This window comes from Aplosporella prunicola (genome assembly GCF_010093885.1).
Source record: "Aplosporella prunicola CBS 121167 unplaced genomic scaffold K452scaffold_1, whole genome shotgun sequence".
Taxonomy (NCBI): Eukaryota; Fungi; Ascomycota; class Dothideomycetes; order Botryosphaeriales; family Aplosporellaceae; genus Aplosporella; species Aplosporella prunicola.
Window position 1 is genome coordinate 1403482 of NW_022983529.1, and position 25241 is coordinate 1428722.

General features: G+C 54.5%; 10 protein-coding genes and 1 non-coding gene across 11 annotated transcripts; 5 read left to right on the plus strand and 6 right to left on the minus strand.

The window, feature by feature from the left end:
* Positions 1-377: 377 nt before the first annotated feature.
* K452DRAFT_t4 lies at positions 378-478 on the minus strand. Its single transcript has one exon. It is a non-coding gene; the product is annotated as a tRNA-Phe (tRNA).
* A 392-nt stretch (positions 479-870) lies between these two features.
* K452DRAFT_217535 (uncharacterized protein) lies at positions 871-3478 on the plus strand (the record flags this gene model as incomplete). The annotated part of the gene is made up of 6 exons (XM_033536300.1): positions 871-982; positions 1067-2068; positions 2136-2501; positions 2570-2732; positions 2794-3209; positions 3258-3478. The coding sequence occupies 6 exons, from the start codon at positions 871-873 to the stop codon at positions 3476-3478; spliced, it is 2280 nt and encodes a 759-aa protein (XP_033403241.1).
* Positions 3479-3746: 268 nt separating this feature from the next.
* K452DRAFT_8620 (uncharacterized protein) lies at positions 3747-6120 on the plus strand. Its single transcript, XM_033547243.1, has one exon. The coding sequence runs from the start codon at positions 3892-3894 to the stop codon at positions 6055-6057; it is 2166 nt and encodes a 721-aa protein (XP_033403242.1). The 5' UTR covers positions 3747-3891; the 3' UTR covers positions 6058-6120.
* A 1448-nt stretch (positions 6121-7568) lies between these two features.
* Positions 7569-7942, minus strand: K452DRAFT_293933 (uncharacterized protein; the record flags this gene model as incomplete). The annotated part of the gene is made up of 3 exons (XM_033541640.1): positions 7569-7682; positions 7745-7804; positions 7862-7942. 3 exons carry the CDS (start codon positions 7940-7942, stop codon positions 7569-7571), a joined length of 255 nt encoding a protein of 84 aa, XP_033403243.1.
* Positions 7943-8831: 889 nt separating this feature from the next.
* On the minus strand, positions 8832-11568 carry K452DRAFT_8644 (uncharacterized protein). The gene is made up of 3 exons (XM_033547245.1): positions 11155-11568; positions 10642-11104; positions 8832-10580 (listed from the first exon to the last, which is right to left on the minus strand). The coding sequence occupies exons 1-3, from the start codon at positions 11200-11202 to the stop codon at positions 8953-8955; spliced, it is 2139 nt and encodes a 712-aa protein (XP_033403244.1). The 5' UTR covers positions 11203-11568; the 3' UTR covers positions 8832-8952.
* Positions 11569-12163: 595 nt separating this feature from the next.
* Positions 12164-15415, minus strand: K452DRAFT_262098 (uncharacterized protein). Its single transcript, XM_033538597.1, has 3 exons — positions 15204-15415; positions 13597-15151; positions 12164-13549 (listed from the first exon to the last, which is right to left on the minus strand). The coding sequence occupies exons 1-3, from the start codon at positions 15357-15359 to the stop codon at positions 12495-12497; spliced, it is 2766 nt and encodes a 921-aa protein (XP_033403245.1). The 5' UTR covers positions 15360-15415; the 3' UTR covers positions 12164-12494.
* A 370-nt stretch (positions 15416-15785) lies between these two features.
* K452DRAFT_354900 (uncharacterized protein) lies at positions 15786-16417 on the plus strand. Its single transcript, XM_033545919.1, has one exon. The coding sequence runs from the start codon at positions 15842-15844 to the stop codon at positions 16175-16177; it is 336 nt and encodes a 111-aa protein (XP_033403246.1). The 5' UTR covers positions 15786-15841; the 3' UTR covers positions 16178-16417.
* On the minus strand, positions 16287-16977 carry K452DRAFT_8754 (uncharacterized protein). The gene has a single exon (XM_033547260.1). It carries the CDS (start codon positions 16862-16864, stop codon positions 16397-16399), a length of 468 nt encoding a protein of 155 aa, XP_033403247.1. The 5' UTR covers positions 16865-16977; the 3' UTR covers positions 16287-16396.
* A 912-nt stretch (positions 16978-17889) lies between these two features.
* K452DRAFT_199557 (uncharacterized protein) lies at positions 17890-19390 on the plus strand (the record flags this gene model as incomplete). Its single annotated transcript, XM_033536008.1, has 4 exons — positions 17890-18123; positions 18241-18591; positions 18677-19030; positions 19097-19390. Coding segments are annotated over 4 exons (1233 nt in total), but the record flags the coding sequence as incomplete, so codon positions are not given.
* A 223-nt stretch (positions 19391-19613) lies between these two features.
* K452DRAFT_282553 (uncharacterized protein) lies at positions 19614-20991 on the minus strand. Its single transcript, XM_033539603.1, has 2 exons — positions 20315-20991; positions 19614-20238 (listed from the first exon to the last, which is right to left on the minus strand). The coding sequence occupies exons 1-2, from the start codon at positions 20892-20894 to the stop codon at positions 19652-19654; spliced, it is 1167 nt and encodes a 388-aa protein (XP_033403249.1). The 5' UTR covers positions 20895-20991; the 3' UTR covers positions 19614-19651.
* A 219-nt stretch (positions 20992-21210) lies between these two features.
* Positions 21211-24455, plus strand: K452DRAFT_348213 (uncharacterized protein). The gene is made up of 4 exons (XM_033545527.1): positions 21211-21463; positions 21535-21973; positions 22024-23761; positions 23851-24455. The coding sequence occupies exons 1-4, from the start codon at positions 21459-21461 to the stop codon at positions 24084-24086; spliced, it is 2418 nt and encodes an 805-aa protein (XP_033403250.1). The 5' UTR covers positions 21211-21458; the 3' UTR covers positions 24087-24455.
* The last annotated feature ends 786 nt before the right edge of the window (positions 24456-25241 follow it).

Genomic DNA, 25241 nt, shown 5'->3' on the forward strand with positions numbered 1-25241 from the left:
GTAGGTGGTTCCTCCCCCGTGCTTCCTTCCTCCGCACGCTCCGGTGCCAAGTGCCCGCTCCGCCCGATGAACAGGTCCCGTCCTGTTCGCATGGATCCTAGGCCCGCTCATCCGCGCCAAGTCTCCTCTGCCATAACTTGGATAATGGCAAATGACCTCGACTACTTACGCGTACCGAGTACAATTACTTGGAAAAAAATATCCCACTAACCGAACCATCTCCGCCATGTCTCACACTCTTCTCTAAATCCCGCCACAATGCGTGCATGCGCCGAACAATCGGCCCGCAGCCTCAACACCACGACGCAAAAAGACAGAGCCCCACAACCCAACATCCGCCATCAAAAGAAATCGCCGGCTATCCGCTGAGCAAAAAATGCAGCTTCTGTGGATCGAACACAGTACCTCCAGATACCGCACAGGCTTATAACCGAAGTTGGACTTCAGTCTGGCGCTCTCCCAAGTGAGCTAAAGCTGCTGCTGATGACGATTAGTCATTGATAAAGAGTGATGAAACTAAATTTGTTTATAAAGACAGACATAAAATCGCACGCTCAGTATCATTTCTGAATTTGAGTCGAGAGATGCGGCGGGAGCGGGCTGGTCGCTTCTAGATTTTAGAACAAAGAACCAATGCTAGACATTCATGAAGTAATTAATGAGAATTGAGCGAACACATTGCGAAACAGTCGCATTTCCTTCTAAAGTGAAAGGTGAAAGATGAAAAGAAATGCATGGGAGCGCGGGGAAGGTGGGATGGAAGATGAAGGTCCTCACGGTTTGTTCCGGCAATTCCTCGGAGACCGGCGCACGCAGACCTTCCGTCCACGGTTCAGCTTCGTTCAAACATCACACCTATCGTCACGAACAATGTATGGAGCGACGACATTGGTCTGTTGGCCAACATCGCTTGACTGCGTTAGCTGGTCGCAAGACGGCATTCTCGCGGTGGCAGCCGGCGAGACACTGGAGCTGCTGGTAAGTGATTGTGCGTCAGGATTGTAAGTAGTAGAGTCTGATGTACCTTCCCAGCTTCCACAACTTCACGCAAAAGGCGAAACAGAAGTGACATCACCAGATCGTGACCGGCAATGGGAAAACCTGCATCTGCGTACCAATCTCTTCAACAACGCCGAGGTTCCAATCATCAATCCTCTTGGCTTCCGGAGCAACTCGATTGGAGAGGAAATCTCTACCAGTACTACTGCTCTCATAGCATGGTCGCCACCTGGCCTTGCGAAACACCGGAGATGCGCACTTGCAGTACTAACGACCAACCTTGTATTATCTCTTTGGGCGTGCGACTCCAAACCAGGCGTGGCAGCAAGCTGGAAGCGGGCTCTGGTCGTCAACCATGCTGTAGAAGCTTACTTTGAAGAGCCGGGTGTTGATGAAAGCTTGTCGGAGCTGGACCGTGAAAGTCGACGCAGAATGAAGAGACGTATACGCTCCTTTTGCTGGAGCCCTCAAATATATCCGTCTACGCCTTCAAACATTGAAGACAGCCAGATCCCCGTAAACGGCTGTTTCATTGCGGTGTCTAACGATGACAATGACATTGTGGTCTTGCGGATACAATCCCCGTTTGATTTCTTCAGTCCTGTTGCAAGCGAATGGTCAGCCCGGGTAGTAGTATGCTTTTCTGTTCAGCCAAAAATCTCTTCAAGTCAAAACGCACCGCCCATCACTCTCTTTAATGAGCACATGGAAGAGCAGCGCTTCATCAGCAACCTTGCTTGGAGTCCTTGGAGCCTGAGCGAAGACGGCACTCCTCAAGCTGTGTTGGCATACACTACTAATGAAAAGCTACTCGTACGACGTATACGCATCCCAGGGCTTCCTGAAACGTCTGCTATTGATTTCGACAAATCCGATATTGTGTTAGAGGAGTCAGTTGGCACAAGAGACATAAGCCTTCTTCGCTGGGCGCCGAAAATATCCGACCATCTTCTATATCTCGTTGCTTTTACTCCGGCGGAAGCACGATGCTATGAGATGAACATGAATAACCTCTCAAGTTTCAAGCTTTCTAATTGCTATCTATATGGTAGATGGGATTCCGTTTCAGGTAAATATACAAGGCGATGATGGTGCTCGTATGATCCGACTGTAAGTTCAGACTGACATATTTACAGGGTGTGCAATTTCCACTGATGACGCTGGTCAACTTGAAGTCCACTTTGCTCCTCATCTGTTTGCTAGTAAATCGACAGTCACAGCTTTAAAATTACCAATCCAACCACTAGAGCCGCGAGAGAGCCCACTTTGGCAGAATAGCATCCGAGAGAGCGAAACCGTCTTCAGCGCCGAAAACGAGCTTGGAGGGCATGTATTACCGAAAACATGGGGACTGACTTCTTCGCCTATGGGTGATTTGATTGCGTCCGCTCACACTCTGCATCCCGGCGATATGGTGGACTATACGATCGCGGCTGCGTCCCGCACTAATGTGGGTATACACCAAGTTGAGGACAATCCTGAATTCATCTTACCCCCAAGTGGTGGTAACTGTCCTGTAGCAGGTAAGAATCATCTATCTTGTGACGGACATATGTCTAACTCCCAACAGACGTCTGCGCTGAGACTGTGCTGTATAGCGCAAAGAAATGGATGGAGGCTAGTATTGAGGATATTGATGAAGAAGGCTTATGCGAAGTTGTCCGCGAACAGTTCTGGAAAGCTTTCGGGCTCTTCAGCATAGAAGACCATGAAGGGGAAAGGCAGGAAGTAAGGTGAGTACCTCACTATTGAACGGGGCCCACTGAATTTTGGGAGCTAATCCTTGCCAAACAGCCCCCCTGAAGCCTCTGCTCGCGATCCAACCTTGCATGGTAAACGTATACTCTCACAATACATCAAGCGGCGCGTCGTGTGGGATCGGGATTGCCTAAAAGAAAGATGCGAACGACTCCTTTCCCTTCTTTTCCCTGACCAAGTGGCCAAGCCAAACGCTTTACGGACTATTTGGGGCCTCGTGAATGCCGTGGCAAGGATACCTCCGTCATACTACAATGACAGCAAAAGCGGTCAAAAGATTCACTCCGCGTATTTGGCTATGTTGCCACGGCTAAAAAAGTTTGAGTTAGATGATCACGACAGCACTGTTGAGATGGCTGCGGCGAAGCACGTGGAGCAGTGCGAGATTTGTGACGACATTATTGAGTTTGAAGACTTTTTGTGGGCAAGATGCGTTCAAGGCCACCAATTCGGTAAGGAAGCTCATCGAACGTCGTCTAGATCGAGCTGACGGAGAACAGTCCGCTGCGCGTTGACATTCCTCGCTATCCAAGCCCCCGGTATCTCCAAATTCTGTGGTGTCTGTGGCAGGCAGTATCTGGACGAGCAACACATAGCTCGGAATGATAAGCTGCCGGAGCTTTCTTCACCAGCGCCCTCACAACAACATGCCCAAGACATTGAGATGCCCGATGCATCCGCGGGCTCCAAAGGTGAGATTGATATGGACCATGTATGTTGATAACAACGGCTAAGCAAGGGCTTCCAGATGCAGCAGCAGAACAGCAATCTAGTACGTTAACAGGCTTGCTTTTTTCCGCTTGCGATGTCTGCATCTACTGCGGAGGAAAGTTCGTGGGTTAGGCTGGTGTAACGCTCTCCCCGGGAACGGTAGCAAGGAATGCGGCCCATTCCGCCATTGACTCGTGCCCCTTGCAGTAGCTCAAAATAACACCACCAGCTGCCAAGCTAGCATGGCCCGTAGACTTTGTTTTGGGTAAATGATGGTTGTATCCTGCATGCAATCAGGAACCTGCTGCATCGCTCGCCGCCGAAAACTGCCGTGTCTCTGGCCAAGTCGTCGTTTCTTTGTTTCACGGCTATCTCCAGCCAATTCCACTGCGAATATTTGAATCACAAACCTGACTCTAGTTGATGGACGTCGAAGGCACTATACGTCTGTCTGTATCGCCGGCAGGAACGCCGACAATCGTCCATGGGCCATCGAGCCCGACAAAGAGCGTTTACCTAGACATGGACGACGCTACACCGATTGCAAGGGACTACGATCCGCGGCGGAGGAACTTTTTCGACGACAGCTCTGAGGATGAAGTGGAAACGGCAGACGAGCTCGGATTTGGCCAGAGAGTACCGCGAGATCCTAGCACGGGCAAGCGGCCTTTGTCCCTCGCAGAACGCAAAGAAGCCAATTACCTTGGAGCAAGGCCTTCTGAATACTCGTTTGTCTGCGGTGGGGATAACAGACAGCCAGCATATGCTCCCGGAGCGTTTCCAGAGTCTTCGTACGACGGGTCTACGGAAGACCTACACGGCAGCAAACAAAAAGACAAGCGAACGCAATCAAGCACGACGTTGCGAGGCCCATATGCGACGTCGCTGCGGATACCAGACGCCTTTGAAGACGATGAGACGCACTCGAGCTACAGCCGGACGGACGAGAACATCCTGGGCGTGCACGCCATAACGCTGCAGGCGCTGCTGCGCGACGGAGAGGGTCTGCACGCCAGCACCACGCGGCGCAAGTCCATGTCGTCAGACCGGCGCTCCCGGAACGAGCGCGAGCCCGACTCTTCCTCGCCTCCGCCTATACCGGTGCCTGCTCCTCCCAAGAAGATCTCACTCGCCCTGCCGCCGCCCCCTATAGATGCTTATTTGCGGCCCCCTCGCAGTGAGGAGCACAAGGTCCTCCGCACGCCTTACCCCTTCTCGCAGCAGCAGCAACAGCAAACATGGCACCAGCCCTGGCAACATCAGTCTTCCCCCTACCAACAACAACAACAGCAGAAGCAGCAGCAACAGCAACAGCCACAGCCGCGCAAGCCATCATCTCCCAAACCCTCCCCCCTCTCCATCACCACGACCCCAACCTCCCACCCCACAATCCTGACGCTCACGCTGCGCCGCCGCCCCGACCACATCTCCCCCCGCATGGGAAGCATAACCATCCCGGCCGACCTGCGCACCAGCAGCACCCGGACCAGCAGCAGTAGCAGAAGCAGAAGCAGAAGCAGCGCGGCGCCGAGTCCGCTCAGCGGCGAAAAAGGCGGAGCTGTAGCAGCGGCGGCAGCAGCAGACTTTGACGACGCGCGCTTCTTCGCCGCCCTGCGCAGCGAGTACGCCCGCCTCGCGGGGCCCTGGCGCCGCTTCAGCGCCCGCCGCCTCGCGCGCATCACGGTCGGGCATGCGAGCGCGTGGGCGGGCTCCGCGTGCTTGCACCATAGTCATAACCATGACCACTATAATGTGCTTGGCAACTATTACGCGCACAACAGCACCCACAACACCAACAACCTCAGCAACACAACGACCAACACGACCACCACGGCCGCCAGCAGCTGCGGCGGCGTCGGCGGCATCTGCGGCAGCGGTGGTGTCGCAAACATAACAACGTGCCCCGTGCAGCGCGCCGAGGCGCTGGCGCAGTGTTCGGGCGGCAGCGGGGGGGCATGCCTCTGCCCCCCGCCCCCGCGCTTCCTGACCTCCCGTGGCTTGGCGGAGCAGTTCTCGGAGGAGAGTTTGTGGCGCCTCTACCGCGGGCCGAGGGCGGGGCGGCGCCGCTTCGCGTGGGTGCACTGGGCGCAGCGGCTGGCGATGCAGGGGCTGCCGCATGCGCGCGAGGGGGGCTGTCCGGTCAGGAATAGTGTTGTTGGGTTGGGACTGGGGGTGGGGGTGAAGGACGGGGGCAGTGGGGATGCGGACGCAGATACAGAGAGAGGCGACGGAGCCAGCGAAGGAGCAGCAGCTTCTGCTCGCCGCAGCGTCGCGGCGCTCGAGTTCGTCGAGGCGTGGGCGGCTGGCCGGGTCGTGGGCGCGCTGGCGGCGGTGCTGGCGCTTGCAGCTGCCGCTGTCGTGCTCTGGGTTGTGCTGGGGCCGAGCGAGGTCGGGCATGGGTCTGTGAGTGCGGGTGGGGTGGGTGGCGGGGTGGGCGGGGGAACGGGAGCTGATGTCGGCGTCGTGGTACTGGGGTTTAGAGGTGCAGGATCCCGGGTTGGTACGGCGGTTTTAGTGGCGCTGGGGGTTTTGCTCGCCGGGTGGACGGTTGTGGCTGCTTGGTGCTGGGGGTCGTGGGTTGTGGGGTAGGGTCTAGAGCACTTTGGGGTGGTGAGGGGGGTGGTTTGGGTGTGTGTGTGTGTATATAGGTATGTACGTGTGTGTGCTTGGGTTTGGTTTTGGTGCGGTGGTGGTAGTTTAATATGGTGTGGAGTTTATTTGTTTGCTATCAAATAGAATGAACTTAAAAGGGTGCTTGAAAATGCTTTCTTTCTTTCTTTCGCGGAGCTAGTTGTGTTGTCTAGCATAGCATTATGGTCTTGCCGAAACCATGAAAGATGAAGCTTTAGTGAGCTCTTCAGCTTCTACGCGGCTAACAGCCAACGCAGTGGCATGCTTTCGTAGCACATGCAGTATAGGAACCTAACCTCCTCATTCATCCAAGACTTGATCTTCAATACCTACTCCTCGTCATAACGAAGTACTAAAATCGACGTACCGTCCGACGAAGAGGCGGAAAAACTCCACATTGGAAGCTGGGACTACCCTGCTCCAATTTTGAATTGCGAAGTGCGAAGTCTTCTGCGATAAAGATCTTAGTAGTTCGAGAAGAGTTTTCTGTGATGCTCTAGAGTACTCGTCTAGACTATTGGTAACGATAAACAGGGGGCGATTGGGTGTCTTCAGCACCATTTCTAGGAACTCTTCAGGTTTCCTGTGCTCGTTGCTGGCACAAGGACCCCGGAGCTTGGTTGTTCTTGTACTACTGAAGAATGTTTCGTTCAGGCCGGGAAGCTAGTCAAGAAGCTCTGGCACCAGTGCAGAGAATATGTGGACGGCTTGGCCTGTTTCGTCGTCTCGGTAGTAGTAATAGTATACAGTACACCTTAGGCTGGGGTAGTTAGTGCTTGTTTCTTCGATTCGGCTCGTTTACGAGGAATGCTATTGCAACTGTTTTAGGTGTTTAGATAAGTTAATGATCTAGTATATACGTGAAGAAGCCGTACTCCTTAGGTAATTGAAATAGACTATTACGCTACGGTTAGTAGGTACTAGGCGACTATATAGAAGTAAAAGGATACAAGGTATAATTTTATTTAAAAAGATATAAAAATAGATATATTAGAAGTACTAGGGGATTCTAAGAGGGTACAAAAATATAATATTCGAGGGGTTTGAAGGCACTTCTAAGGATATAAAGATGTAGCTATGCAAGAGTAGAAAGTATATCGTAAAGTTTTACAGGTATATCATCGCGTGGGGTAGGCGAAATATCTAGAGGGGATGGGTAAACTATCTGGTGCCGAGCGAATCCACCTTCCAGCGAGATAGTGACCGATACAAGCAGTCCCTATGAAGCACTCCTTGCCCAGCTGTAAGTCCGAGTCCTAGATATGAGTTAGCAGGTCTTAGAGCATACTTATACCACAAAAATCACGACAAGGCTTTGATTTCAATCTAGACAGGCATTGTTATTTCGCAAGAAGATAAAGGTCATCACGGCAGATCAGTTTTGTGGCTGGTTGAACGAGTGTATTGTTACTCGCGGAATGAATGTGTTAATCCGCTAAAAACCAGACTTCGCAACCCCCCAGATTGCTTTATGACTGCGCAACCCTTAGACCGTACATGGGGGCGCCCGGACAGATATACGGGCCGTCGACGTTGAACTTGGAGAAGCAATATTTGCCGTCGCCGCCTTCTTCGCCATCGCACTGCATGAGGGTGTTAGTAAACGTTGGATTTTTGCATTGAGTTAAGGCTGGAGAAGACTTACATCGCCGAATTTGCAGTGGTAGTTGATTCCTCCGACTTTGCACGAACTGCCATTGCATTTCTGGAAGAAGTGTGTTAGTGAGGGTCTTTGAAAATGAGCTGCAGGAGAAAGACTTACACCACAGAAAATGCCCTTTTTGCAACCGGCTTCGACGCCGATACTGAGAAGGAGGAGCGCGGAGATGATGTTGAAGCGCATGGTGAAGATTCGTTGATGTGTCTTCGTTGATGTAGTTTTGAGATCTTGGAAGGCTTGTTAGCAGCGGCATGGTGAGAAAACAGCGTGGAGAATTACGAGTTGGTTGATGTGGGTTCGCTGATGATTGGTAGAGTTGAAAATGTTTTTGGTGCAGTCGAAAATTGGTTGTGGAGAGTTGGATGAAGAAGAAGAGAAATGGAGAAGGACTGCGGACTCTTTTATACACGATGCGCTGCTCGTTGATCGGTACCGGAGTCCCTCTACCATAGAACTACCTACAGGCCACATTACAGTCCCGCTGATTCTCACGATATCAACCTACGGTTCACTGTCAAATCACGTAGCAGTTTAGATCGTCTAAGCGCAAATCCTTGGGTAGCGACAGTCCTCGACCAGGTCTGCAACGAGCCGAGTGGTTCACTGATCCAAATCTACATTTCGGGAGGCTGTTCCGCACTCTGTCTGAAATGGGACTTTGCTGTCTCGCTTGGGCCGAGATCTGGTGAGGATAATGCTTCTCGCAAGATATTTGAAATGCATGGTTCTGGGCAAGAAACGAGAGAAGAACCTTCGGGTCTGATCATTTCTAAGCGAGTGATCTGCTGGCTACTTATAATCAGTGGGTGATTACCCTGATGTCTATATCTGCATCATTGACTTGGTGGCCAAGCCGGCCCACCGCATCATCAAAATATGTCGCTTTCCAACACAAGATGGTGTTATACTACGCGAGCCATCGGTGTGATCTGAAAACATCATTGGATACGCGAGTATACTCGTCTAGCCACTCGCTACCAATATTCTGCCTTTGAATTGTTTGTATAAGAGTCGACATGCGATCTAGGTATTCTGAATGCCTCAGGTAGCGCGGGTTGAGAAACAACCCCAGAGTGATTGTCCCTTTGCGAGTAAAAAAAAAAAAAAAAAAAAAAGAAGAAGAAGCCGAGTTAAAAGACAAGGACTGGCTAAGGGAAAGAAAAAATAAAGAAAGATTGTTGAATATTTGGACTTTAGACAATGTAAATGGTACGTTTAGAAAATATTGCCAGCCATTCTTTCCATCCATACCAGTCTATGTACCTCAAGACACCGATACCAACACGTTGGTAACGGTTGCTGTCTGCCGTTGTTTCCTTGAGAATTATCGCCTGGCAGTCTGTTACTAGAAGAATAACAAGGTCGTCTCCAGGAAAAATCTCAACCACAGGTCTCCAGAGATCTAGACTCGCCCTAATACTTATACCATCAACAGTGTTTAGACGATTATCATCCACAGTATCTGGATGAAATCTTTCAAGGTTATATTGAGAAGGAGGTCTTCGACAATCATCTCTGAAAATGTCTATCGTATCACCTTCCTTGCGGATGACTCTGATATCTTTGACCAGACCGGCAACCTTAAGGTATCCAAAACTCGACCTTCCGAACGGATTGTTGGTTGCGGGAGTATTTTGAATCTCGATTATCTTTAACTCATCCAGGATTGGCGCAAGCAGGCGGGGCCAACGTATCATACCCCTACTGAGGGAGGCCCATGACCAAGTCGGGACATAATAATCTTTGTGTCTTTTGGGCCTAAGCGCGGTCCCTGAAGAGTTATCTGCTTCCCACAGTAGAGAGGCAGCAAGATCTTGCTTCCAATGTCCACAGACATAATGCTCGGCGGTATTTTCGGTCATGTATTGTGCAAGGCCAGAAAGCGCGTGAAGCCGATCCCGTTCATAGGTGAGGTTTAGCTTAGTGTAGAGTTCCACCAACGGTATCCACTTTGACAGTAGCGGCTCGTTCCATTCGCGGTAGTAACGCGCAGGCGTACTGATGGATGTGGTTCTCTCGTCAAATGGAGTCTCGGATGCTTGACTCTCGCAATTGCATCGTGTTTTGCATTCCCATATCATTTCGCCGTTCGAGAAGTGGAGTGTCCTGCGAGCTAGAATATGTTCTTGGAGTGTCCAGCATCTTGTCGATAATGGGCTTGTCCGGATTGAGAAATGATATCGTACACCCCGATTGTCTTCATAAATATCCGTCAAATGTGCGTGAATGGGATATGATAGACTAGGAGAGTGAGGATACAAGGTAGTGTGTTTAGCCCGGGACCGATTGATTGGAGCAAAAAGCCCACCATCGCAGTGGGTGGATACATGGGCGTTAATTGTCAGAGTTGCACGAGCATAAATGTCGTGCATTTGGGCTGATTCCCTAGCCCAGTCATTGGCATCGTCCTGTATAATGCAGAGCGAATCAATCCAAAGATATTCGATTCCGAGCCAACGAGCTACTAGGATAGCGTCTTTGAATGTTTGAGGCAGTGAATCCAAAGGAATGGCTCGCTGACGGTCTTTCAAGGTTTTCGTGGTTGTTGTCAAAGGTTTGTGGGCTTCGTAGTCTCCCCAGCAATGGCTTAGCGCAATATAGTGCGCATACTCTTGGTGGGAACCAGATAGATGTGGGTCGTCTTCATCTCCACCGACGTGGATAATCCGATTTGGCAACCGGCTCCGTGGACTTTCACACTTGGAATGGTTGGTCATGCAATCTTCCAACCAAGACTTTGCCAGTCTGATTGCAGAGGCAGATGGCATAGACCAAATCGGTGACCTAGCTGCGCCAATCGATGACCATATGGATGGGCGATCTACATCTAACTCATATGTAAATCCCATGAGTTGATGTGCCAATGTGTGGAATATACGTACGGAGCTCGGTGTAAAACTCTAGTACTTGTGCCCTCCCGCAACTTGAGAGAGATTTTTCACCGGGATTGAAGTACTCTAGCAAGAGAGGCAATCCTTTTTGTAACGAAAAACAGATATCGGAGTCGACCAACACATCTTCCACTAATTGACATAGTCCCTGCCACAACAGAAAGCAAGAGCGGCAACCACACAAAGCTGACGTCGCAATGTCCATGAAAGTCACTGATACTTCGATGGGCAAGCGTATGTTAGGATCATATCCCCAGTTCTGAGTAGGGTCTAGGTTGTCGCAAATAGGACAGACAGGTTTTCGATCAGATAGCCTAAAAAGTTTTACAGCAAAGGAGCAATATTTTACGAGAGAGATGGCCTCACCAGCACAGTACCTCCTCGAGCAACCGTGCTTTAGCCGGACACATCTATCACATCTCTGAGTGCGCCGACCAGTATTCGGCGTCATGCACTGAAAGCTATTAGCGAAATGACGTTCAGAGTCTCGCAGAGTTATCATACATGTTGACTTGTAGCAAGACAATAGACACATTTTTCCCACTGGAGCATATCGCTGTACTTCAAAACTAGTACCTCTCGTCTTTCCTTGTGCTCTTCATCGGCGCTTTCACGAAGTAGTTGCTAGCTGATCAGCGATTCCTCGGCAAAGCTTTTGCTCCGCTTTATATTTGTTGTCGTAGGCGGATCCTCCAATTCTGAATCGGATAGGTCGTCCGGATCCTCGTCAGACTGGTAGGCATAAGTGTTTGTTGTAGCGTCCGACTCATATCCGTCAACGTTGGGATCGGTTTCATCGCTATCCAGACAAAGGCTCTTGCTGCGTCTCAAAGGTGGCATAGTAGCGTACGGTGATTTAGTAGGGAGGGCCAATTTTAGATGAAAGTGTTGGAAGAGAGATCAAGTGTTGTTGAAGAGTGTGGGATTCAGCTCAGCCTCGTTCTCTCACTGCATGACCCCCACCCGATTGATCCGGACCTTAGTCATTCTGACCAACAGATCTGATTGGCTACTGAAAACTGAGCTATACAGAGAAGCAACTTAAATACAAACAGCTACCGAATTTTACTCCAATGCCCATCCTCTATACTCTACGCTCACATCAACCTATCAGTAAAGTCTATACTTTTCAAGTGAAGTATAAATAAATCTGCTTCTTCGTAAACTTTCGCAGACGTATCATAACTAAATGACATAGTTACGTCAAATGATATAGTTACGTCAAATGATATAGTTACGTCAAATGATATAGTTACGTCAAATGATAAAAAAGACATCAGTTCCATATGCCACATTCTAGAACTTCGGAAAACATAGAAGAACCTCTAATCTCCGCTTCTATCGACTGTAAGGATATCAAATGACCTCAAAACATCCTACAGCTACAAGTATAACTATATGTCGCACAAACAACAACCGAATCTACCTACAGATCATCACTCTACATCACGAATATCCAAATCCAGCAAGCGCAAAGAGAGCAGAACCACGTGACAGATACAAACACGAACGAGCGTGAACCAGCAGTTTGTAAGCAAGCAGCGCATAGATAGATATACATACCCAACAGCCATAAACAGTATAACGTCTCTAACAGAACAAACCCTCTCTTTCCCAAACGCCAGAGCCATCACAGCACCCATATTTTGTCTCCAGTCCTGAAGACAGCCTCACAAACATCAGCCACTCAGACCAGAAACCCGTCAGACAGGTAAGCACAAAAACAAACTAACAAACAAACAAACAAACCAGCAATCAAGAGGACGACCCTCAGCACCCCAGCCAAAGAAAAAAAGCTCTCTCCAAACAAGCAATCCGAACAAAAAGCAACACCCAGCCGAGCCCTACAGCGTCTTCACGCGCTTAAAAAAAGGATTCCGCATCAAGGCCTCGTTCTCCCTCACTAGCTCGCGCATCCGCGCCACCTGCGCCTCCTTCGACTCCAGCCCATCGCGCGCCACCTCCTCCTTCCACCGTACCAACACCTCCTTCAGCAGCAGCGACCCCTCCTCCACCTGCTCTTTCGACGCCTCCTCCATCCCGAGCTCATGCTTCCCGGAAAAGTCCTCCAGCTCATCCGCCTTGCGCTTCGCCATCGCCACCACCTTGGGCGGGAAACGCACGAGCTCGGCAACGTGGATACCGAATGACTGGTCGCACACCCCAGGCTCGACTTTGTACAGCAGCGTCACTTCCGCCTTGCTGCTTTGTTGTTGCTGCTGTTGGTCTTGCTCCCCTATGTGCGCCACCACGTGCAGGTTCTGCACCTGCGGATGCGTGTCCACCAGCGCCGTCAGCTCGTGGAAATGCGTCGCGAAAGCGGCAAAAGCCCCAATCTCGCGCACAATGTGCTCTGAGATGGCCCACGCGAGGCCGAAGCCGTCGTATGTGCTCGTGCCGCGTCCCAGCTCATCGATGATGATCAGGCTCTCGCGCGTCGCCGACTTGAGGATGTTGGCTGTTTCCAGCATCTCCGCCATGAACGTCGACACGCCCTTGAGCGTACTGTCGCTGGCGCCGACGCGTGCGAGAATGCTGTCGAAGATGGAGAGCTCAGCTTCCGTGCACGGCACGAAGCACCCGACCTGTGCCATCAGTGCTATCACGCCGATTTGCCGGATGTAGGTCGATTTACCACCCATGTTGGGGCCGGTGATGAGCAGGAACTCTGAATCTCCGCGGACCAGCGAAACGTCGTTTGTGATGAAGTTTATATCATCTTGCATTTCCATGCAGGGGTGACGGGCCTCCTTCAGAATAGTGTTACCAGTTCCTCTAGCGTGCATCTTTGGCCGGACATACGCCGTCGGGGCGTGGACTGATACATGTGCGAAAGAGACAATGACATCGAGGTGACCCAATGTGCCGGCAAGCTTTTCCAAGATGGGACAGTAAGATGCTACTTTAGGTCAGATTATGCGATGGCAAACACAGGGTTGGACTTACCAGCTACGTTGACCACCTCGTTAACCAACCCGCTCTGGGTCCGGTTGTAGTTGTCCGACAGTTGGTCGAACTCACGGCGCAGCTGCTGGAGAGAAGAAGTAGTGAAATAAACACCATTCTTCTGCGTCGAACATTCCTGGTACTGCTTCTTGTTACGGATGCAACCAGCTTCGTTTCTCGTTAACCTGAAGCACCAGCCATGGACCTTGTGGTTTTCCAAGAAAAGCTTCTTCTCCGTGTCTTGATTGAGGTCTTTGCCGACCCGAGTGTGCTCAACATCCATCTCGTATCTGAGCTTATCGAGCCGCTTATGGATACTGCGGAGGTTGTCATCGAATTCGGGCTTGATGATAAACTCATGGTTGTCGAGTGCCTGGAGGTCGACGGTCGTCTCTACCATTTCTTGTAGTCTGGCAAGACTGTCAGAGTAATCGCGCAGCTTGCTGGTGTACTCGGAATCCAGCGGATCCTTGTACTGCTCGTCCATGACGCCCTCGAGGGTGCCCAAGAATCCAGGGAGACGAATGGCGACTTGATATGCCCTGACAACATCCTCCAAGTTCGCCATCTTACGCTGGAACTTCTTCGCCAATCTGTACAGATCAGGAATAGAGCGGAGGTGCTCTTCCTGCATGATTTGGCGGAGTTCGGTATCATTGACGAATGCTTCAACAAGCTGCTGCCTCTTCTCAATCTCCTCAACACCCATCAGAGGCTGCTTGAGCCACTGCGCGAGCAACCGGCTGCCAACCGGAGTTTTACAGTGGTTGAGCAGACCATACAAACTCATCGTCTTGGAGCCGTCACGAGGACCAGGCATCAGGTTCAAGGCCTTTAGCGCTGCAGCATCCAGCTTCATGTAATCCGACAGATCATGCTGATACAACTGGTACTGACCAAAGTTAGAGGGGTCACTCATTGCGCCAAGATATCTGATCAAGGCCGCCGCAGAGCCCATGGCGAGTTTAAGATCCGTTTGAGGAAGCGTGCTTGCCGCACGCTCATCGCGAAGTAACCGCGAGAGATCCTGCTCGATGTCTTTGGCGCCAAAGTCGGCCACACTTCTCTCGGAGACGGCACAGCCGCAGTTGTCGGCAATAGTCCTCAGCTTTGATAGCTCGACATCTTTCCTCTGTCCATCTGCCTGAATCAAGCACTCCTTAACACCGAGTTGGATGAGCAGCGACTCGAAGTTTGAGTAGAGGTCGTTGTCGAGGAACTCGCTAACGCCGAGCTCGCGCACGCTGGCATCCGCGAAGCAAACACCGACATTCCGTGCCTCGGATGCCTTGGCCGACACCTTAACTGCGAGAATAATGGGAGCAGACTCGAGCTGGCCACCCAGGTCTTCCTCTACGTCTTGCAGGTTACCCGGAGAAGCCTGCTTGGCGACCTTCCAGCCCATGCGCCCTGACGACTCCCATATCTCGATGCGCTTGCTGAGTCGGAAGAGGGCTTCGCGAAGGAAGTTGCGGAAGACGGTTACGGAGAGCGTTACGGATTCGAGGCCGGGTTCGCGGCCGAGCTGGCGAAGGACGGAAGTGGTTCTGTAGACCTGAAACAGTGTCAGCGATGGCCACCTGTCTCAGTTGATTTGGTCTTTGTACCGTGCGGGCAATAAACGTGGCGTCCTCGCCATGAGCGGTGTAGAAATCGCCGCGGTTGAAAATGCGAACGGTATCGGTGCTCTTCTCTGGCAGGTTGCGGAAGAACTTGATGAAGCCAGGCTCGTCATCAACCTTGAGCTCTGGACGAGAAGACATGTTGGCAGTGAGGTTGTGTGGCCGCCCGAAGTGGTGTCAAAACGCCAATGGAGAAGTGACGGAAGCCGTGGCGTTGAGCAGTCGAGATCAAAAGCTGGGGTACGCGACGCGATTTCGCGTTTCGCGCCAGCCATCTCATGACTCGCGTGAGCTCCATTCTTGCACGACGAGACCCACCGCAGCTACTTCGATTGCTGGAGCAAATGCTGCTCGTCATTGTCGTGATGCTCCTCGATCACGACCTTCATCCTCACCGGCTGCTTTTCCTTCATTTCGGCCATTCGCTGCCAAATCCGTCAGATTCGCGGAAGATGATGCCTTCCTTCATCGATGAGGTCACAATGATCCCCTTGGGAAACCCCTCCATATATAAAGTCTTCATTGCGGCTGAGAGGTCCGCCAATGAAGCCTTACTCCTAACCTCTTGATACTCTATATCTGCCTACATCAAGGCCGCCATCTTCGATTTAATCGACTCAGTAATGAACATGCTGCGTTACACGCTCCGCAATCCCGGCCTCCGCGCTCCCATCACTACGACGTCCTCCGTCCGCCCCCTCACTACCACTCGTCCCCATTTCAAAGACCCCGGCGCCTACAACCCGCCGTCTCGTCCCAATGACCAACAGTCTCCGGCATTCGATGCGCAGTCTTCGGCATCAACAAAGGGCAAGGCCAGCACCGAAGGGAGTGATGCCGACCACCCCGCCAAGCAGCCTGATCCGCAGGCACAGCCTACCAGGGATACGGGCTTTGGCGGCAGGACGAACGTCGAGGGGGGCAGCGGTAAAAGCGGTCAGACCAGGAAGGGCTCGTGATCAATGGAGTCAGAAGAGCGAGAATGCTGATCGACGAATGGGCAGGAGATTGGGAGCGTGCTTGCTTATGAGGGCTAGTTTATTGGTGCGTTGTTCTTCTACATAATTAGGGATTGGATTCCGCGGTGTGGCGTTATGTGTGTGACGGGAGTTGAATGCTTTTTGCTCGCCGTGGAGCTAACTGTACAGAGTAAGCAGGAAAAAGGAATGATTCTACCTTCAATTAATCGTGCATACCTCAACCCGGCTCATCGTGCCTTGTCTTGCATGCTCGGCCAATGCTCCGCATGCAGCTTGGATCGAAATAGCTCGTGCGTCAGGCTGAGGCATTGTTTTTCCATCGACGACGTCGCTACGCAGAGCATTGTATTTGATATACGCACGCAACATACGATTTTCGATGCGCACCGGATGCAGCGAAAACACCCGTGTCCAGAGAATGCTGACAAGCCTCGTATGTAGATGTGACGTTAACAATTGCGTTCGGAGCTTTTCATCGTAGCTCAACATCCCACGCAGAACCAAGCGGCGCGAGAGGCAGCCTTCGCGGAATGCACCAGTGAGTATCCTCCCAAAGAATCTCCACTGTAGCTCGAGCGGCGCAAAAGAGCGAGGGACGAGAACGGGCGAGCAGCGCTTGTACTTGGGTGGCAGCGCACAGCCGGCCAAACAAGAAAAAGAAGTCATAAACTTCCAAATAAAGGGTGGGTGAGCGGTGGACAAATAGCCAAGCAACAGGCGGCACTGCCCGCGGCTGACGTGCCCTCGACCTGCAGCGGCCCGCCAGAATGGTTCCCGACCCGAGTTCGAGGCGTCACGATTGCTGCAAGGCGCGCGGTTGCGGGCGAGCTGTAGCGCGCGCCGGGTCGCACAGTGGCGTGGGGCTGGCCAGGGAGGAGGCCTGAAAGGCACAATGGCAGGAGCGCATCGAGCCGTGCCGTGTCAGGAGCGCAGCAGTGATCTGGGGCGCTGCGTGCATCGATCCTCTTCTACAACCGGGACTGCGGGACGGCAGCGCCCGCTCATCTGTCGGTCCATCTATCTATGCATGTGCTGGTGGTGGACAGGTAGGGATGCAGGGCAGGGCAAGGCAGGGCGCCCCACTGAACGAATGCGGCGCGTGGGGGGCGTCCCCAACGCACTCTGCTGCACCACGCCCACCTGCTACCGCATTGCCGCATCAGGAAAGGCGCGAGCGTGTCAGCCGGCCATAGACCTCTCGACGACACAGCATCGTGTTCCCAGAACAGCGGAGAGGGCGTCGTGGGGCTCCACTCAAGAGCACACAATAAACATAATGCGTCTATATAACCGTCCAGCCTTCCCGGGTGCGGCCTCTGCGAGGGTCAGGTGGTCTGGACAAACAACGCTTTTTCTTCGTTTGCCTTTGGTTGCCTGCGCGGTTTAGGCTTCCCTCCAGACTTGTATACTCGGAGTTGTTTTCGTTTTCGGTGTGCTGACCCAGCTCTTATTACCACGACAAACGCATTCCCTCCATGTCTTCGGTCTCGCTGTCAGAATCCTCGGGCTGGTCACTCAAAGCCATGGGTCAGACACGGGAGCCAGACGGCCAGAAACAGCAAACGGAGATGGCACCAGAGAAGGAAAGAATACAGAGCACAGCAGCTGAGTCCGCAACCAACAGCACCACCACTCACATCGACGTCTCGCCCAGCAGCGAGGCCAACGAGAAAGGCGTCGCGGTCCCATCCGCGCCCGCATCTTCCACTGCCCCGCTGGGCTTCGACCCCGCCAGCTTCCCGGACGGCGGCCGCGCGGCGTGGCTCTGCGCGCTTGGCAGCTTCTGCGCCCTCTTCTGCTCGTTCGGGTGGATCAACGCCATCGGCGTCTTTCAGGACTACTATGGCACGCACCAGCTGGCGGGGTACCCAGCCAGCACGATAGCGTGGATCCCGTCGCTCGAGACGTTTATGATGTTTTTCGGGGTGAGTGTGCCCCACCTGCACCAGATATAGGCGTGGACGCGGGTTTCGTGGACGCGGGTTTAGGTCGATGGCGAACTGACCGACTGACTGACTGACTGATTGTTGATGGGTATACAGGGCCCCATAGTAGGCAAGCTCTACGACAACCACGGCCCGCGGTATCTGCTCCTCGTCGGCAGCATCCTGCACGTCCTTGGCCTGATGATGGCCTCGCTCGCAACGCGCTACTACCAGTTCCTGCTCGCGCAGGGCGTGTGCTCGCCCATCGGCGCGAGCATGGTCTTCTACCCGTCCATGTCCGCCCTCAGCACGTGGTTCTTCCGCCGCCGCGCCCTGGCCTTCGGCATCATGACGGCGGGGTCGTCGCTTGGCGGCGTCGTCTTCCCGCTGATGGTAGACGAACTGGTGCGGACGGTGGGGTTTGCGTGGGCGATGCGCGGCGCCGCCTTTCTCATCCTCGGCCTGCTGGTACGTCCGCCCATACCTACCCAGCTAACCCCTTCCCCTACCCAACCCGTCTCAGACCTCACTAACACCCCACCCCCACCACCAGATCATAGCCAACGCAACCATAACGTCCCGCCTCCCCCCCTCCCCCAAATCCCTCACAATAACCGAATACATCCACCCCTTCACCTACCCGCCCTTCTCCCTCCTCACAACCGGCGCCTTCATCTTCTTCCTCGGCCTCTTCCTCCCCTTCACCTTCCTCCCCGCTGAAGCCCGCGCCGCCGCCGCCAGCCCCGCCCTCATCCGCGCCCTACTGCCCGCGCTGAACGCGGCGTCGCTGTTCGGGCGCCTGCTGCCGGGCTGGGCGGCGGACAAGGTCGGGAGGTTTAATGTCGCTGTTGTCGTTTGCGCGTTTAGTGCTGTGACGGTGCTGGCGCTGTGGATTCCGGCGGGCGGGGTGGCTCGCTCCGAAGGAGCGGGCAGCGCAGCTGGAGCGGGGAGCGGAGCTGGAGGGGCAAGGGAGACTGCGAATACGTCAGCGTTGTTGGCATTCGCCATCCTCTACGGCTTCGGCTCCGGCGCAGTCGTGAGTCTCGCGCCTGCGCTGGTGGCGCAGATCTCCGACGTGCGCGCCATCGGGGTGCGCAGCGGGGCGTTCTTCGCGGTTGTGGCGCTGGCGGCGCTGGCGGGGAGCCCGATTGGGGGCGCGATTGTTGGGGGAGGAAATGGGTTTGCGTACATGAAGGTCTTTTGTGGTGTTGTTCAGGTGGTGGGGACGGGGTTTATTGCGGCGGCGAGGGTGAGGCTGGGGGGCTGGGCTTGGGGCGTTAGGGTTTAGTGTCTAGGACCTTTTTTTTTTTTTTTTGGGGGGGGGAAGGGGTGTGGGAACTGGGTGGTGCGTGGTAGAGGTACATATATACATATATGTATATTAAAGATAATTATTTTCGAGCCTTTTGTTATTTTTTTCTTGGTTAAGGATGCTAGTTATGTGGTTTAGTTTTCTTTGCTAAAGCAATCCAGGACCGAGCCATACGATCCCGCTTCTCGCCTGTCAATACGCTTGCTACCCCACCTCCTACAGCTCCAAACTCGCACCATACGTCCCGCTTAGATACTTCGCAGGCTCGCCATCGCCGGCGCCCGTCTTTTCGCGCTCATACAGCTCGTCCACAAGGCGATGCCTGACGACGGCATCCGCCCAGTCTGGATACTCCGCCGTGCGGCGCTCAGCAAACGCCTCGTACAAGCGGCCAACATTCCTGGCCTGCAGGGGCAAATTCGCCTCATCAAGCGCGTCCGGCGGGACAGCGACGTCCTCGACGGTGCCGGCGCTGTGGTCGTGCAGCTGGATGCGCTCGTCCGGAGACGTCAGGTTCAGCATGGCGATGGCGGCCGTGAAGACGATTTCGCCCTGCGTGCCGTAGACGCGCCACGTGATGCCGGGGGAGCCGGGGACGGGGGGCCCGCCGCGCATGTGCACCGAGAAGAGCGCGCCCGACTCGAGGCGCCCTTGGATCAGCGCGTGGTCGTGCGAGCTGCGCGGTATCGTGTCGACGGTCTTGTTGGTGGCGGGGTCGTGCAGCCGCACGCTGGGCCGCTTGACGGCCAGGATCGAGTTGTAGGATTTCAGCTGCCCGACGGCCTGGCTGATCGTGTCGAGCGCTGGTGTGTGTACGCGTTAGCCTACATGTGCGCTGGAAGAGGCTTGAGATATAGCGGGATGCTAGGTACTACTCACTGTGCGACAAGTGGATCGCCACCATGTTTCCGCCAACCTCACGGTCCTGGAGATACGCCAGGCTGGGCAGCTCCTCGGCGCCCAGGTTGACTGCATCCGCGACGACCGACACGCTAAGCACGTCGCCAATGCGGCCCGCATCAATCAGGTCCTTGACCTTGCGGGCGCCGGGCCCGCGCCGTCCCTGCAAGCCGACCATGGTGCGGACGCCCTGGGCCTTAGCCAGGGCGGCGAGCTCCTCGCCCTCAGCGAGGTTCCTGCCCAGCGGCCACTCGCAGTAGACGTCCTTGCCGCCGGCCTCGAGGATGGGCTTGAGGAAGGGGTAGTGGCGGTCGACGCGGATGGAGCAGACGACGAGGTCGATGTCCGGGTCCGCGGCGATGGCGGCGGGCGAGTCGTAGGCTTTGGTGCTCGCGGGCAGCTTGTGCGCGGCGATGGCCGCCTGCGCGCTTTCGATTGACGTGTTGCACAAGGCGACGATTTCGTATTTCGAACTGTCTTTGAGGTAGGGCAGGTGCGCGGTTACGCCCCAGCTGCTGGAGGCGCTGAGGCCGATGAAGCCAACACGGATGGGAGACATGATGGGCAGGTGGGGACGGTGTGTATGTGTGTGTTTTGGAAGTAAGAGAGTACCTATGTAATGGCTGGACAAAGAATTTATATAGCTAGGAGTAGGTTATGGAGCATTAGAAATCGAAGGTGGGGCAAGCAGCTTGGAAATCCAAAGTTGCGGTTGCGACATGGCGCGTCTTCAAGCTCGGCCAGCACGCAATGAACACGCGAACGACGGTGCGCGGACAAAGAAAAGCGGGAGCGCGGGCGCGGAACTTCAGGTATCCGGCAGTGCGGGCGGGGAGCCTTAAGTATGCCAGAGCCGCGAGGAGACGAAGTACGTCGTGGGTACGGGTGCACCGCGGCGACGGGAGATTGTGGAGCGGAGGAGCCGCGAGGAAAACGTGCGCTCTAGCGCAGCCCTCATTCGCCCAGTGCGCCATTCGACGTCAATCGTGTCGCTGGTCAATTCGTACTTTCTGTCCGGACATTAACGACTGCCACAACCTAACTTACTGCTAAGTCGCCCTCTTCAACACGCGTTGCACGAATTGTCAGCCGTCGTACAGCTTAAGCCAGCCCGCAAGCCAAGATGAGGTGCTTATCCACTCCCCTGCAATCCGCCTGCACCTCTCTTCCAATCATGCGCCTCGGCTGACCATGCTCAGGTTCGGCCAGCAGCTCCGCACCTCGCTCATCAAGGACTGGTACTACTACTACATCGACTACGACGGCCTCAAGGAGAGCCTGAGCAAGTCGGGCGAGGGCGATGCCACGACCACCGACCGCTCCCGCCCGCCCAAGCACGGCGCCTGGACCGAGGCCGACGAGCAGCGCTTCGTGCGGGAGCTCGAGCAGGAATTGGACAAGGTCCACACCTTCCAGCAGGTCAAGAGCCAGGAAATCGTGCGCCGCATCAAGGCCTCGGAGAAGGAGGTCAACGACGTCATCGCCCGCGCCGAACAGCACAACGACGACGAGCCCTCCGAGGAGGACTTTATGCTGCTCGAGGAGGACCTGAGCGACATCATCGCCGACGTGCACGACCTCGCCAAGTTCACCCAGCTCAACTACACGGGCTTCCAGAAGATTATCAAGAAGCACGATGTGCGTTGTCCGGGCCGACTGCCTACCGTCCATGCTGATTGATATTGCAGAAACAAACCCAATGGCACCTGAAGCCAGTTTTCGCCGCGCGGCTGCGAGCCAAGCCCTTTTTCAAGGACAACTACGACGCCTTCATCGTCAAGCTGTCGAAGCTTTACGACCTGGTGCGGACGCGTGGTAACCCCACCAAGGGCGACGCTGCCGCGGGCGGTGGCCAGCAAAACTTCGTCCGCCAGACCACCAAGTACTGGGTGCACCCGGACAACATCACCGAGCTCAAGCTCATAATCCTGAAGCACCTGCCCGTCTTGGTCTTTAACGCGAGCAAGGAATTCGACCCCAAGGACTCGGCCATCTCGTCCATCTACTATGACAACACGGACACCTGGGAGCTGTACACGGGCCGCCTGAAGAAGACTGAAGGTGCCGAGGCCATCCGTCTCCGCTGGTACGGAGGCATGGAGAACGACACCATCTTCGTGGAGCGGAAGACGCATCGCGAGGACTGGACCGGCGAGAAGTCGGTCAAGGCGCGTTTCGCGCTGAAGGAGAAGAACGTCAACGCCTTCCTGTCGGGGAAGATGACCGTCGACCAAGTCTTTGACAAGATGCGGAAAGAGGGCAAGAAGGGCGAGAAGGAGATTGCGGACCTCGAGCAACTTGCCCGCGAGATCCAGTACCGCGTCATCACCCGCAAGCTGGTTCCCGTGACGCGATCTTTCTACAACCGCACTGCCTTCCAGCTCCCGGGCGACGCACGTGTGCGTATCTCCCTCGATACCGAGTTGACCATGACCCGCGAGGACAATTTGGATGGCCGGAAGAGGACGGGCGACAACTGGCGACGGATGGACATCGGCATCGACTATCCGTTCTCCCAGCTGCCGCCCGAGGACGTCGAGCGCTTCCCGTACGCCGTCCTCGAAGTCAAGCTCCAGACGCAAGCCGGACAGGAGCCGCCACAGTGGATTCGCGAACTCACAGCCAGCCACCTCGTCGAGGCAGTGCCGAAGTTCAGCAAGTTCATCCACGGCACAGCGACGCTGAACCCGTCGCGCATCCACCTGCTCCCCTTCTGGATGCCGCAAATGGACGTCGACATCCGCAAGCCCATCAGCCACCGCTTCGGGATCGAGCGACCAGGGCAAAGCGCCGACATCTCGACCAGCGGCCCCTACGACGACGACACAGACGACGAGCACGACAACCTGCCGCTGCCCAGCAACGACGCGTCGGACACGGAGGACCTGCGGCGGCTGCGCGAAGCCCGCGACGCCATGGAGCAGCACGACATGCAGCAGCAGCGAGACTACGGCAACGGGAACACGACGCGGCCGGGCGGGCCCAACGAGCTCGACATCGAAGAGCGCATTGCGGCGCGCCCCCTGCCCCAGCCCGACGACGACTACCCCCTGTACGACTCGGACGACGAGGACGACGCCCTGGATGAGGCGCGCCGCGTCGGCGGGTGGCACTACCGGCGCAAGCTGCTGGAGCACTATGCCAGTGCAGCGGGGGCGCGGGCGTGGGCAGCGCTGAAGGCGGCGCGGCCGGTGCCCCACGCGACCGCTATGCCCGAGGGCAATGGCAATGGTGGCGCGGCCGCGACGCTGGGTGTGCCCAAGTACAGCGGCGAGGTGCGCCGCTTCAAGGCGCCGAAGGGCAAGCGCATCCACGTGCCTGTGCGCGTGGAGCCGAAGGTGTATTTTGCTGCCGAGCGCACGTTCCTCAGCTGGTTGGAGTTTTCGATTATCCTGAGCTCGATCGCGGCCACGTTGCTGAATTTCGGTATGTTTTCTCACCCTTACCCCTTCCCTTTTCCTCTCCTTCTCCCTCACTCTTTCAAAAACACAAACTAACCCCCACTCCCCCAACAGGCGACGCCATCGCCCTCACCTCCGCCTGGGCCTTCACGCTCCTCGCCTGCGCCAGCCTCTTCTACAGCATGGGGCTGTACCTGTGGCGCGTCGACAAGATCCGCAACCGCCGCGCTGTGCGCTACCATGACAAGTACGGCCCGACGGCGCTGTGTGTCGGGCTGTTGGCTGCTGTGGCGGTGAGCTTTGGGCTTAGGCTTGGGAAAGGGGGGTGGGATGGGGGGCTGAAGGGGTAGGAGTGGTGTGGTTTGCGGGGGTGGGGGTGAAGTGGGTGAAGGGGGGGTGGTGTGTGCTGTAGGGTGAGTTCTTTTGGGGGAGGAAAGGCAAAGCGAGGAAGGGGAGGAGAGGAAGTGTTGTGCGGTTAAAATTGATGGTTTTTTTTTAGCGGGCGGTTACATATATCTATACAGAACAAGTATTGACGCAAGTTTGAGCGGGGTGCAGCGTATGGATTTTGTTGTTCGCTTTATTTTGCTTCGTTTACATATGCAGTACAATTGACGCTGTAGTTCTAGTTCGTCGTGGTACGTAACACGTACCTAATCCAACGTATGTACAACCACGACGAACTACAACTACACACCACCATCCACGAGCCGTAAAAGTACAACAACAACAACAGCAGCAGCAGCAGCAGCGGTAGATCATACACCCCCCACTCAACCCACAGTACACAGCCTATTACATTACATACCTCCCTCTCCCCCTCCCTCTCCATCGCCAAACAGCTAAGTTACCAGCCCAGCCCAGCCCAGCCCAGCCCTTTTAAGCTAGACAGAGTACATGACGTGCTCTCTTCGCCTCTCCTCTCCTTCCGAATCATCTCTTTTCGTTTTGTCCCGCTGACGTGCGTTGGGCAATTCTAAGATAGTGCGATGGACCGGACAGATGCGCTGACAGAGTGACAGACAAACAAGACTGGCAGAGACAGAGACAGGCAGAGAAAGACAAACCAACCAACCAAACTTACAAACCCTATCGTACAATTCGTACCTATCTGTGCGTAGTGTTGTGTTGTGTATGCCATGTAGTGTAGTGTAGTGTACTGTAACGTACTATGCCGAAGAGTGTAGTGCGTACGAGTATACTTGATCCCAGCCCAGCATCCCATCCTTCATCCCAATCCCAACCCCAACCCTCTGAATTTTGAATTTTGCTTTTTGCTTTTTGCTTTTTGCGTTGCATTTTCCTGCTCACCCCTCTCTCCCGCAGCAAACCCACCAAACCCACAGCCACAGCTAATAAAGCACCCCAAAAAGTCGAAAGCAAAAGCGAAAGCGAGCCAGCCTAAACAACCCCGTCACTGCAAACCAAGTCAAAGCTAAGCCAAGTAAAGCCAAGGCAAGCCAAGTCAACAAGCGCCAGAATCTCTAGCAAGCTCTCTAGCGCTC

Excerpts from the sequence above, each read along its gene's own strand:
- K452DRAFT_8754 (XM_033547260.1), bottom strand. The coding sequence starts at position 16,864 with ATGACTTCTTTTTCTTGTTTGGCCGGCTGTGCGCTGCCACCCAAGTAC.
- K452DRAFT_348213 (XM_033545527.1), top strand. Across the intron at positions 21,974-22,023 it reads AGATTATCAAGAAGCACGAT|AAACAAACCCAATGGCACCT; the intron begins GTGCGTTGTCCG and ends TTGATATTGCAG. Across the intron at positions 23,762-23,850 it reads GGCCACGTTGCTGAATTTCG|GCGACGCCATCGCCCTCACC; the intron begins GTATGTTTTCTC and ends CTCCCCCAACAG.
- K452DRAFT_262098 (XM_033538597.1), bottom strand. The coding sequence starts at position 15,359 with ATGTCTTCTCGTCCAGAGCTCAAGGTTGATGACGAGCCTGGCTTCATC. Across the intron at positions 15,152-15,203 it reads CCACGTTTATTGCCCGCACG|GTCTACAGAACCACTTCCGT; the intron begins GTACAAAGACCA and ends ACACTGTTTCAG. Across the intron at positions 13,550-13,596 it reads CGAGGTGGTCAACGTAGCTG|CATCTTACTGTCCCATCTTG; the intron begins GTAAGTCCAACC and ends GACCTAAAGTAG.
- K452DRAFT_8620 (XM_033547243.1), top strand. The coding sequence starts at position 3,892 with ATGGACGTCGAAGGCACTATACGTCTGTCTGTATCGCCGGCAGGAACG.
- K452DRAFT_8644 (XM_033547245.1), bottom strand. The coding sequence starts at position 11,202 with ATGCTCCAGTGGGAAAAATGTGTCTATTGTCTTGCTACAAGTCAACAT. Across the intron at positions 11,105-11,154 it reads GTCTTGCTACAAGTCAACAT|TGCATGACGCCGAATACTGG; the intron begins GTATGATAACTC and ends AATAGCTTTCAG. Across the intron at positions 10,581-10,641 it reads AGAGTTTTACACCGAGCTCC|ATCGCCCATCCATATGGTCA; the intron begins GTACGTATATTC and ends AGTTAGATGTAG.
- K452DRAFT_282553 (XM_033539603.1), bottom strand. The coding sequence starts at position 20,894 with ATGTCTCCCATCCGTGTTGGCTTCATCGGCCTCAGCGCCTCCAGCAGC. Across the intron at positions 20,239-20,314 it reads GGCGATCCACTTGTCGCACA|CGCTCGACACGATCAGCCAG; the intron begins GTGAGTAGTACC and ends TACACACACCAG.
- K452DRAFT_354900 (XM_033545919.1), top strand. The coding sequence starts at position 15,842 with ATGAACATGCTGCGTTACACGCTCCGCAATCCCGGCCTCCGCGCTCCC.